The sequence below is a fragment of the Manacus vitellinus genome, unplaced genomic scaffold, assembly GCF_001715985.3.
Source record: "Manacus vitellinus isolate BGI_N305 unplaced genomic scaffold, ASM171598v3 scaffold_68_pilon, whole genome shotgun sequence".
Classification (NCBI taxonomy): Eukaryota; Metazoa; Chordata; class Aves; order Passeriformes; family Pipridae; genus Manacus; species Manacus vitellinus.
In genome coordinates, this window is record NW_021940744.1 from 9266 (window position 1) to 21681 (window position 12416).

General features: G+C 44.2%; 1 protein-coding gene across 1 annotated transcript in view; it reads right to left on the reverse strand.

Moving 5' to 3' along the window:
* Positions 1-2237: 2237 nt before the first annotated feature.
* The window catches only part of LOC103764008 (tenascin-N-like), a 13312-nt gene continuing 3133 nt past the window's right edge, over positions 2238-12416 (reverse strand). Inside the window, exons 2-5 of the mRNA XM_029964022.1 lie at positions 9047-9096; positions 8747-8924; positions 5088-5351; positions 2238-2623 (exon numbers count right to left, since the gene is read on the reverse strand). Of these exons, the coding sequence (XP_029819882.1) occupies positions 2274-2623; positions 5088-5351; positions 8747-8924; positions 9047-9096 (842 nt within the window). The 3' untranslated portion in view covers positions 2238-2273. The remainder of the gene's footprint in view (positions 2624-5087; positions 5352-8746; positions 8925-9046; positions 9097-12416) is intronic.

Here is a 12416-nt window from a genome sequence, read left to right on the forward strand (position 1 = left end):
CTTTGGCTTTGTGGTGCAGTTGGTGGGCCAGCCTGGGCACTCCACAGGCAGCAAGAGCTTTCTCTGCTGGCACATTTTGTCCAAGAGGAATCTTGGTTCGTCTGGAATTTTGCCTAGGAGAAATCGCAGTTTGAGCGCCGGGCTGTAAAAAGTAAACAACAGCCCTTATCCCTGGTAAAGAAAGCCTGCAAGGTTTGGCTTTCTGGTGCAGTTGGTGGGCCAGCCTGGGCACTCCATGGGCAGGAAGAGCTTGTCTGACTTTGGAAGTTTTAGAGCAAAGGTCCCTGGTGGGCACTGCTGGCCTCCAGGGATGGGTGCTCCAACACTGAACTACACCTGAGTTTATTTTAAACTATAACTGAATAATTAATTTCAATTCCCTGCTCTTCCATAAGCCTCCCTGGAGGACTATGGTCATGTTTTTGTCTGTCAATTCAGTTCTTCTCTATATAAACCAGGCAATAAAGCCTCCCAGGCCTTGAAGAGTGCTGCAAGCATAAACACACCAACAATTATAATGCATCAGTGAAATAATACAGTTGTGAAAAGGTCATGGAGAAAGCCAAGGCCAACTTTTGTCTGTCTTATTTAAATGAGGAGTGGAGCAGGGTGGCTCCTCCCAGGAAATGCTGCACTCCTCGTGCATAAGGTTACTGCTTGAAGCAGATAAAAAAGGCAGAGAAGAAGAAATCAAAACACCAAGTATAGGAACAGGGACAGTAACACTGTATTTCACACACCATGGTGTTTATAATGCTGGCTATTCATTACAACCTGAGACCACCTTTCACTCGGCTGAGAAGTTAAGCATTAGTCCATTACCTGACGAACTCGGACTTCATTTGGGAGAGCACTAAACAATTGCTTTAAGTAAAACAGCCCAGAAATGTTCTCAGAGCAGCTGACTACCTGTGTACCTCCCGCTGGACAGGAGAGGGAGCTAAAAGGAACGAATTCCATCCCGAGAAGCCCCGGATGGGAAAGGCAGCCTCAGAGGCTGTAGTCTCACAGCACTGCCCTTAAAGTCCGGCCGGCAGTTCCCATGGGAGCAGGAGGTCCCTGCAGAGCAGCTCCCTGCCACAGCCGGTTTTAATGCTTAGGAATAATCAGCCAGCACCTTGAGTGAGAAAATGTATTCTTTTTTCCTCAGAAGTTGTATTATTTTAGCAGAGGTGTAATTTTTTCTGAAGATACTTCAAAAATATCCCTACTAGTGCTAAATGCATTCCCTCTCCCAACAGTTTCACTTCATGAGAAATTTCCAGGTGCCTCTGTTTTTGTGCCAGTTCAAAAAAAAATCCATTTGAAATTGATGAAACACTCCTTGCATTTCTAGTTCCAGATAGGTTTGGCCTTTTGACCTCAAGAGATCTCCATTTGTCCCCATCAGCTGCCCTCAACCTCCGTAAGCACTGGTGAACTCTTTGGCATCTTGCCCTAAATCCAAGCTTCAACCCATCTATCTTGGACCAGCTGGATTCATAAACTACAAATAAGTACATTAACAAGGTCAATGGATACAGAGTGACCCTGAATGTTCCCAGTTTACCACAATCCTTATGGCTGACCGAACAGGACAGATGTAAGCCTGCTTGGCAGCCTCCTAGGACCAGCCTAAGGTCACGAATCAAAGGGCAGGCCATTATTTTTAACTGTCTCTGATTCTGAAATGGTTTCACTTTGGTTGTTAAACTTCTGTTATTGTTGGGCTTGGTAGCAGCACATGAAGCACCGCATGCTTTTGATGAAGGACTAGTGAAATAAGGACCATCAGCTGTCATCACTCTTGTATTACAACATCTGCCTCTTCTAGAATCACCTATAGCATTAGTGTCTGTTATAGGAGCCTATAGGCAGGTATTTAAATTATTACATTTAATAATTTAAGTGGGGTTACAACCATGCATCTTCAATACCCAGCAATGCAAAGAGAGCTCATGAAACAAAATACCAAGAGAGCAGGGTCCTTCTGTTGGGAGGGACGGGTTAAAAGCAGAACAGTGAGCAAGATGGTACATTCACTCAAGTGACCTTACAGCTGGGAATGCCGAGGCCTGCAGAATAGTAGTAGTGTGGGAAACCCCATATATTATGCCTGATGCTGTTTATCCTCTGTTTTGAGAAGTAGAATTGCTGTGTAGAGATAACATAGATGTTTGGAGAGACCTGGAAGCCCTTTCACAGATATGCTTGAGCTCCCTGTTTTGGGGGAGAGAAGATCAAAGCTCAGAGGTCATGAAAAAGCAGAGAGGAGATCATAGTGTGGTGGTGAACTACACTGTCCAGGATGGACTAAGCCTAACAGTGCCTGATCTCTGATCTCTGAGCTTACACTCAACAAAACCTACTGTCCACTTACCTGTCACAGCCTCAGTGCTGACCCTCTTGCTCTGTTGTTCTCCCTTCTCTGCCCAGATGTAAATGATGTACTCCGTGCCTGGCTCCAGTCCTGCCAAGGGAGTGACGTTCTTGTCTTTCTCCACCTCTGTCTCCTCTGTGTCCCCATTAGCCAAGGTGTAGCTCAGTCTGTATCTGTCTATTGAAGCCTGGACTTTGTTCCAGGAAACAGTAATTGTGTCTTCTGTCACTTGGTCAGACAACAGTTCAGTTGGGTTGTTGATTTCTGCAAGCAAAAGTCACAATTATTAGAAGTTTTAGTACAGTGCTGTGGTAATCTCAGTGGCCCAAAGACACAGAAAACACAGGTTTTATAGACAGAGGTAGTGTGTTTTATTAGACTATCAAATACATTTGGGAAAACAAATGAGCTTTGAGAAGTGATTCTATGTCTAAAGACCTAAAAAGGGCCTGTGTATCCAAAAGCTTGCTCGTTTTTTTTCTCCAGCCCAAACTGGTAGATCTTAAAGTTTTATCTTTAGCTATAAACTGTGTTTTGATCATGCACTGTAAATAATGAGTACTTAAGCAAGTCACCATTGGATATCACCATTCATGGAGCCAAATCATTTTTTTCTGCTGGATACAGTGCAAGGAAGATAAAACAAGCTAACTGCTTCCATGTCCTGCCACTCCTGGCACACTGGTAACCACATCTGCATGTCAGTGCATTGGCACGGTCAGTCATCCCTCTGCCCTGCACTGGGTGAGCTGGGCTGCTGGTTTCTGTTGGGAGTGAAGAACACGAGTGTCCCAGGGAGGCTACTCTTACTCCTTCCTCTCAAGGGGCCTGCTGACTTCTTCCACTTCTCACCCTTTCTTTCTTACCAAGTTGGGAGGTGCCCAATTATGAGGTATTTCAGCTGGGGTCTAGGTCTCCTCCTCCCAGCTAGAAGAGCAGAGCTCTTTGCTGGGGATCAACAAAAGCACAGCCAACCCTGCCTGGGCAGAGAGAGAGCCCAGGCAGAATATGTTGTTACTGTCTTTTGCTTCCTGAAGATCACCACCTCTTGCCTGCATTGTTCTGGAAATTAACCCAAAAAATAACAAATCACCTGCTCACAATCTGTGAAATGCAGCTCTCCTGAAACAAGATCATTTCACTTTCAATCTCCTCCCACTATTACAATCATTCCCTTGCCCTGTTCACAGATGGAAACACATTACTAGATTGCAGGAGCATTAAGTTCTTATCCCAACACAGCCTGCAGGAATGTGGCCCTTTGAGGGCAGCCCTACAGCCCCACAACCTTACACAGAATATCATTTCTGTTTGGCTTTTTTTTCCTTTGCTGAACTGCTAAATATATCTTGGCAGCCTGACCAATAAAGGACTTGCAGATGCCTCTCAAATTATTGGAGCAGCATTTCTTATTCTGCTGGAGGCTCTAAGCTCCAGGGCACAAATGCACAACCATCTGGCAGCCACACGGTAATTTACCACACACCAGCTTAGCTGCACAGTGATTTACTACACATTAGCTATGGTAAAAGTTGTGATTTTCCACCTGTGTGTACTAATCTCACCTCTTTTGTGAGACAAAAACACAGTACTTTTCATTTTCATGAAAGATACTGAGGCTTGTTTGTGCCACCCCAGAGTGGCACAAGGTGGGAGCTGGGAATTTGAATAATCACAGCTCAGCTCCTTAGCAGTATGAGATGCTCACCTGTGGCAAGAAAAAATTAAGCAAATGATTTTCTTGTGTGATATGAAAATCAAGTTTGTTCTTTAGTTCTAATTGCACTGCAGCTGGGTATGGGCTGTGCTGCTCCTCGTGTGCAGTGCTTTTAACTCCTTAACTCCCTGGTGGTCCAGGAGCTTCCCAGCCAGTCACCTGTACCAGTGAGAACATGGACTGGTTGAAGTAAGGGATTGACTGATTCCCTCATATTGGACTTCAAACAGTCCTACAAATTCCCTGAGGCAGCTCCTGTTGTGTCTAGTCCAATCTATATGTTTAAATGTGTTAGTTAACATCCTGAGTGGAGCATCCCAAGCACTTCCCTAGGTAATTTTGGTGTAGAAGTGCAGATTGTACATAGAGAAGACGTTGGTAAACAGCCAGTGGAACCTGCTCCTGTATACACAGCCACACACAGCTGGCTGGATTGGACAAATTGATCAAGACAGCGGTTCAGGGAGTTTCCCAACCCAGCTGCAGATGCTGCTGCAAGCACCCTTCCAATGGAGACTAGGACAGCGACCAAATCCACTCTTTGGGAGATTTGATACCCTCCATAATTCTTAATTTATGCCATGATCCAAATAAATCTGGTTTTCCATTTTAACAAACACTCTGATTATATGTGCAAAATGTGTGAGCCCCCTGTTCTGTTGGGAAAGGCCACAACAGTCACCCAAAGAAAAGCTTGGAAATTATTTATGGCATTTTAAAGGCAAGGCATGAACTACACATTCCAATTGGTTATGAGGTTTTAGTTTTGGCTGGATTTCACTGTTCTCTGTACTGATAGTAACCGATCCCTTGCCATAAGGTCTGTCCACAACAGGACTCAAAGTCTTAATCTGAGCTGGAGACCTGTTCAGCCTCACTAGTAAGAATTACATTAATTTTTTGCCTCACTGAAAACATGTCCAGAGCAGGAGAAGCTTTCCTAAAACAAGTAAAAATTATGAAGGAGTTTGAATTTCAAACTCAGCTCCCTCTGGTGCTTCTACAGCTCACCTGTCACAGTCCTGGTGCTTGCCTTCTTGCTCCTCTGGGGCCCCTTCTCTGCCCAGATGTGGATGACATATTCCATGCCTGGCTTCAGATCCAGTAAGGTGATCATGTTGTTGTCACTCCTCACCTCTATGTCCTTGGTGTCCCCATCAACTGAGGTGTATCTCACCATGTACCTGTCTATAGGAGTCTCCACTTTATTCCAAGAGACAGTGGCTGTATGCTCTGTCACTTGGTTGGTTGTCACATTGGTTGGGCTATCAACTCCTGAGAAAGCATTTCAAAGTGCAGGATTAGGAATCTCCAGATTAATTAAACCACTACAATACCTGTCATGGCATGTTATGGAAGAAATTCTTTACCCAGAGGGTGGGGAGGCCCTGGCACAGGTTGCCCAGAGAAGCTGTGGCTGCCCCATCCCTGGAAGAGTCCGAGGCCAGGCTGGACGGGGCTTGGAGAAACCTGGGCTAGTGGAAGGTGTCCCTGCCCGCAGCAGGGGGTGAGATGAGATGAGCTTTAAGGTGCCTTCCAACTCAAACCACTCCATGTACACATTTCCTTCATTTTTGCCTTGCTGCTGTGGCCACCTAAAACAGTCACCTGGGTTTCCCACTACATCCCCTCAAGAAAGGCATCCATGAGAAACCAGGGTGGGGAGAAAGCAGGTCTGTTCTACCATTTAGATGAAACTTTCCATTTTTACTGCAAGACGAGCTCGCAGGCTACTTGTCTCACCTTCCATAGGAACCAACTCAAGGATGTCCTTCCAGCTTGCCCTCTCCCAGCTCCAAGAACAGGGCTCACCCTTCCCCTGCTCCACTGTCAGCCATCTGCTGCTCCTCCCTTTCTGCCCACCCTGCAGACCTATCTGACTCCCTCAAGGCTTTGCTATTTTAGGTGGTGAATCAGAGTTCAGTGTAGCTCTTGAAGCAGCTGGTATTTGTCTTAGTTGCAGTTCTTAGACTCCAGGGGTTACATAAGAACATGAGCAGCATTACTCATTGTGGATTTTTTTTTTTCCTTTTTAAAGAAGTTTTGCAGCCCCTATGTCTGTCAAGAACAGCTTGAAAACACAAGTCAAGGGTGTTCCAAATAATCAGAACCTACACAGGGCAGAGGAGCAACCTCACAATGGCAGTGTGGAGGTTGTAGGTTCTGTTGTTTAAAATTAGTTTTCTTTTAATGGACTAATCTACAAAACAACCTGAGGAAAATGTCAAGCCTGATAAGGGATTTTTCAGTCTTTGGAAACAGCACACCTACCCTTTTGTAAGAGCTGAATTTCAGAGATTCCAGAATCTTACAGGTAGAATAGGAGTTCAAAATTCTTCAATAATTTTGTGGGCAACTCTTTACAGCTTCTAAAGTCACACTGACACAAGAAAAACTCTCTCATAAAGCTGTCCCTTCCAATGCATCTAGGAAGAGAAAGACAAGCCAAAACCCTCTTTTCCTATCACTGTCAGCCATTTCAAAATGTCAGCCGGTCCCCAAAACTGGGGAACACAGCTTCTCCATGGCAGAGGCAGAAAACTGAACTTTTCCGACTGAGTACTGATGGAAGCTTATACTTGGTGCCTGGAGGAGACCTGGGCAGACCTGCTGCCTACAATATATTTCAGAACACCAACAGTGCCTTAACTGTTTTGCCACAAGACAGACAGCTCATCAGTGTCTTGAAGCAGCCCTTGAAAGCAGTCAACGTAGAGCATCTGTTTACCCTCAAGTTTACCTGATTTTAATTACAAGTGAGCACATCTAAGCTGATCAAACCATCTACAGCTGTATTTCATTAGCAAGGCACTAAGTGATAGTGAAAAATAGATAGTAAGCGCCTGTAAAAAGGCATGTGTCAGCAACACGAGGTCAGATAACATCAGGAGATTCTTCTCACTTGAAAGGCAGCATTCATTCCGACGTGGCATTCACAGCTTTCACCAAACACTCCCTCACTTATATGCATGCCATTGCTTTTATTGAAAAATTTGTACAAAACATGAGACTTCATCCTGTCTCTTCTTCTGATATAGAAGCTGGATTTGAATAATCCAGCTTTGCAGTAAAATAATAAAGAACCTAAATACACATGGTGTGGTTTATTCCTTGTCTAAGCATAGTTGGGAAGAGGATTGTATCTTCCTCTCAGCTATTCAACATGTCCTTGTCCTCTATTTCTCCTTCAGAAGGAACTGCAAGGCATTAATTATACTGTTGCATGCTTGAGAGCAACTTCTAAATGCTCAGACATTCCAGTTACCATGGTAATACATAACAAAAGATGTCATTTCATGAACTGAGACACACAAAAATAGGATACAATAATAATGATGATATCTAAATAAAAACAGTGCTCAGTGTAAGTATCCCAGGATGCAGAAATCTAACCCAGACTAGAACAAGACAAGCAGTTTGACATCCCTGCAAGAGGAGCACTTGGATACAGCTGCTGAGGTGGGAACCATTTGCCTTTAGGACTTGGAGTTTTTAAGCAGGACTGGAGGTGTAGCGCTCAGAAACAGTAACAAAATGGGTTGTGCTATATGCATTAACTCCTTGCTCACTCAGAACAGAGAACACTATCTCAGCCTGTAAAACAGCTGCAGGCGTCCTGTGAGGAAGAGGGTGCAAGGCTGGACTCAGCTATCCCTTTGGGAGAGGCTGACTGGGTGACAGCTCTCTGGCAGAATTGTTTCTCCTCTGGGAGAAACTCTTCTGCTTGCCACCTCTTGCCAGTAAGGTGCTGCTCCCTGAGTAGCAAATCTCAGTCTACTGACAGGGGAAAAGAGTGCTGGAGCCACAGGGAAACACTTCTGGATAGTGTGGAAGGGGCAGGAGGAGCGAAGTTTTGATACAGAGCTCTGTTTTGAGTGAAGAATTTGAGCTAATAATCTTTTATTTAAAAGGTGAGTCTCTAAACAGATAGATCAAGGATGATCCAGAGCAGAACAAACCTGTGAGTCAGGTCACTGCAAAGCCTTACTGAGCAACACCTGCTGCTCAGTGTGTGGCTGTTACCTACTTCTCCTTCATAAGGAGCTGAGAAAGATTAGAATCAAGCAGTGATGTGCTGAGGAAAGGTACTTCCAGGGTAACAGGCTGTGTGCTGAAGCCTGGAGTACCAATCTGTAGTTGTAGGGAGGCTGTAAGTTTTGCAGAATGAAGCAGAAACTGCTGGACACACCCCTCAAGGTCAGCTCGGTCAGGTCTTAGGCAAATCCTACCGCCTTGTAACAAAGCAGGACGAGGGAGAATTTCCCAATGACCTCACTTCAAAGGATTTACGTGTCCTTTGTCTCACAGGTTTTATTAAATCAACTACCTCATCGGCAAGCATGATTTTATACTGTCTCATTTGCACGTCAAGAAACAGAATGTCTCCCTCTTTAATTACAGGCTCCATTCCCATTTTGCTCTCTCCTTCAGCTGCTGCACACAGGCTGGTGCTAGTGCAACCTTTAGTTGCATTTCCATCTTTTCCCATTTCAGCAATGCTTTCGAGGCAATTTTTGAAGACAAGGGCCAGCCAGGCAGCAGAAACTCCAGGAACACAGTGACCCCCAGGGTTGGTTTACCTACAGGATGAACTAAAAGTGTATGGGAGCTGGAGAGGGAAACTCAAATTGCTAGAAAGAAGGGAGAAATAACTCACAGGCAGGTCTTACCCTGGGAGCAGTCAAGGCCAAACAAGCCATTGTGGCAGTAGCACTCTCCTGTGTCACAGAACCCATTGCCACTGCAGTCCCCGGGACATCGTTTGTCGGCACAGTCCTCGCTCGTGAACTCCTCATGGTGCTGGCACACCCCTGTGGCCGTGTCACAGGTCCTGTGGCCGCTGCAGTTCTGTGGGCAAGAAAGGCTTGTCACAGACACACGTCCCGCTGTCTCAGGCCCGTGGCCGCTGCAGCGGCCGGGGCAGGCGGGGTGGGAGCAGTCGCTGCCCTGCCAGCCCTCGGCACACTCACGGTCGCAGGTCTGTCGAGAACAGTCCCACGGCCGCTGCAGGGAGGGACGCCTGGCCACGGCAGCACCAGGAGGCACAATGGCAAGGGTGATACACAGAGGAGAGGAAACAAAAATAAAGCGAAAGGAAAAATTAGGAACACAGCAATAGACCGGTTGTGCAAAAGTGTGTTCAAGGTCATTAAGGGGAAAGCATAACTATCACTGGAAAATAGGGACTAAAAGAGACCCGATGGCATCACCTTGTCCATCTGCCCCAGCTCCACCACTGCCTTTCCCAACACATTTTTCTGTGGTCAGCAGGAATGTAGGTTCCATGACCATCCCAGAGTCAATTAGAAAGCTTTACACCTCTAACCTGAATCTTCCTGTTGTAATTTAAGCTCACCATTTCTCACCACAGTCACTATTAAGAGGGAGAGCATGGTTTTCCCATCTGCCGTACACCTGTATTTTCATGTGACCAAAGACTTGGCACTTTCCTGTCGATGGAAGGGTATGGACAGATTGCTCCAGGATCAATATGATCAGGCAAATGTCGGATTTATTAGGAGAAACACAGATTATATAGTGCTCATGACGCTCAGCTTCTTGTTCACACTACATTGGTTACATAAGGAAAACATGCTCTGCTGTTCCCTGCTAATTGGACCACAACAGGTGGTCATAGGAGATGAGAAAACTTTATTCACCTGCCAAAACTCCTCCTTGGCATCTTGGCACAAGGCCTGCAGCCATAGTAGTGGCGCAGCATTTTTTACTATCAGCACCCAGCCATGCTAAGGTGAAACACACAGAAATGTAAAGAAAATTGTTCACACAATTTTTGCCTTACGACAAATCCCCTTTTTTGTTCTTGAACAATTTGATTTGCATTTCTGTAATACTCCTTGTTGTACCAATCACATATCAACAAACATGATTACATATAACAATAATAGTACATTAACAAACTTAACAACTTAATAACTTCAAGGTTTGTGCTCTTAAATTTTCTTAAAAGTGTTTTTCTAAATATAGGATTTATTCTTGAAAAATCTTTATTCAGTATAAAACACTTCTGGAAATGGAACTCCATTTATTTTTGTTATGTGTCTTCTGTGTTTATTTAGAGATGTTTGTGTATTTGTTGGATCAAAACACATTAATCATCATGCATTCACACACACATACAAACATATAAACTCTCACAGTGGCCACTGTCAACAGTCACACAATCATACTTTTGAATTCCATATCACTGTGTTTTATGAGCTAAAAAGTTATAATTCTTTAGTACCTTATGATGTTAAAGCTTCTTAACTAAATAGATAAACTTTCTTTTACTAATATATAGTGAATAATCTAAAGTTCACACAACACACTTTCTTGAATTCTAAACCTCTATAATTATGTGCTTCCTAACTTACTTATGTGCTTTAAAAATATCAAAAAATTGTGCTCATAAATTGTGCTCTCAATAAGACTAAATACTGTGCCCTTTTGGTAATTCACTGTTACCTGCAACAGTAACAACATCAGCCTTGTTTTGAAGAACCAGCTTCTTTCCAGGGTTTCATTTAGGTGCAGATAATCAGAGAACACCTGTGCACAAAAAACTGAAAACATATGAAACACTTTTGCAAGTCAATAGAGGAAAACTGATATCTCTCTTTTCCCCCTTTTCTTTGTGCAAAAGTGTGTTAAAAATTCTTAAATCGCTAATGTCTTTACTAAATACTCTTGTGCTAATAATTCTAAACTTATAACAGCTTTATTCTATAACAAACTCCACTATACTAATTCTATTATTTAATAATTCTGAAAAAATTCTGGGAATGTTGCTGATTTGTTCTAAATTCCAGTATTAACTTCTTCTTCATCATCATCAGAACTTATGTCTGAATCTGAAGAAGTGTCAGTCTCTACAGACAAAAGGGGTTTTATAGCTGCAGTTGTAGCATCAGCTGAATAGGCTGCTTTCTCTTGTTGGACCATGTTTTCAGCAGCTTCTAAAAACTGGGTTGTAGTAGCACTCTTAGGTAGTGTACCCAAAACCTGTTTTGTATTTTCATTGGCATTATTGTAGGCCAGCATGTTTAAGAATTTTGCTTTCATGTTATCATCTATGTCTGGATCTGAATCTATTGACTCATTTAAACGATCTACAAATTGATCGTACGGTTCAGAGGGTCCTTGCTTAATTGAAATACATGGGAGTCTTGTCTTTGCATCCCTTATCATAAGTAATGACTTATAAGCCAATTCCTGACTAGTTTTTAATACCTCATTTGGAAACTGATTTTGCAAATATGCACTGTTGTACTGACCAAAACCCATGAGCATGTCAGCAGAAACACCAAAGAGAGGGTGTCCTTTCTGCCTAGGCTGTGCTGCTACTGTAGCACAACGGGCACTCCATTCGGTAAAAAATTCTAGCTGCTGGTTAGGGGAAAGTAACATAGATACAATTATACGAATATCATATGGTGTTAACAAATGAGCAGTAAAAAGATACCACAATGCCATTCGTGTATAATCACTCTTTAAACTATACTGCATAACAATCATTTTAACTTCTTTTAAAATTTTCCAGTCCAAAGCTTTCCAGGGTTCACTCTCAATTAAAGTTAAAACATTAGAGGGGGCTGTATTCAGCTGCACAAGCTGTCTCTCTCCTAATTTAGACTCAAGCTTTTGAAAGCAAAGCAATAAGGTGTCTTTAAGGTCTTTTATTGCAGGCATAATAGCTCTCTCGCTTTCATTGTCCAAGCTCTTGTCATCAGGAGACAAGCCTGATGAGGATGGAAATGATGAAAGTAACTCTTTTGCATTACCACGATTAAGTTTCTCGTCCTCCTCCGGCAGCAGAACTGATGGAGGCTGAGGAGCTATACTCGGTTCGGTGGTGGCCCCGGTCCCCGTCGGGACGATGGTGGCTTCTGCCGAAACGGTAGCTCCCACCAGGACGAAAGCAGTTCCTGCCAAGGCGGCAGACTGCTGAAGTAGCTTCAGTTGCTACGGCAACGCTTGAAGGGACAACTCCGGCGGCAGCAACTGCGGTTTCCATGGTTTGACTTCCTGGTTCTGAGGCGTCGGCTCTTGATGACGTAAATTCAGTCGACATGGTGATTCCAGGCAGTGGAGATGTAGCGACATCTAGTGGCTCGGAGGCTCCTAGCAGCTCTGTTCCAGACGACGCGCGCTCAGAAGCAACTTCTGGCTCTGCTGACGGCGCAGGCTCAGAAGAAGGTAGCAGTGCTGGCAACGGTGGCGCTGGCAGAGTGCCAGCGTCGCTCTCCACTGCTCCTACTTTTCTTACAGTCTCTGCTGGCACAAGGGCGCTGCTAAACTGAGTGAGATCCGCTGCTTTTATTAGCGATCTCGACTGTG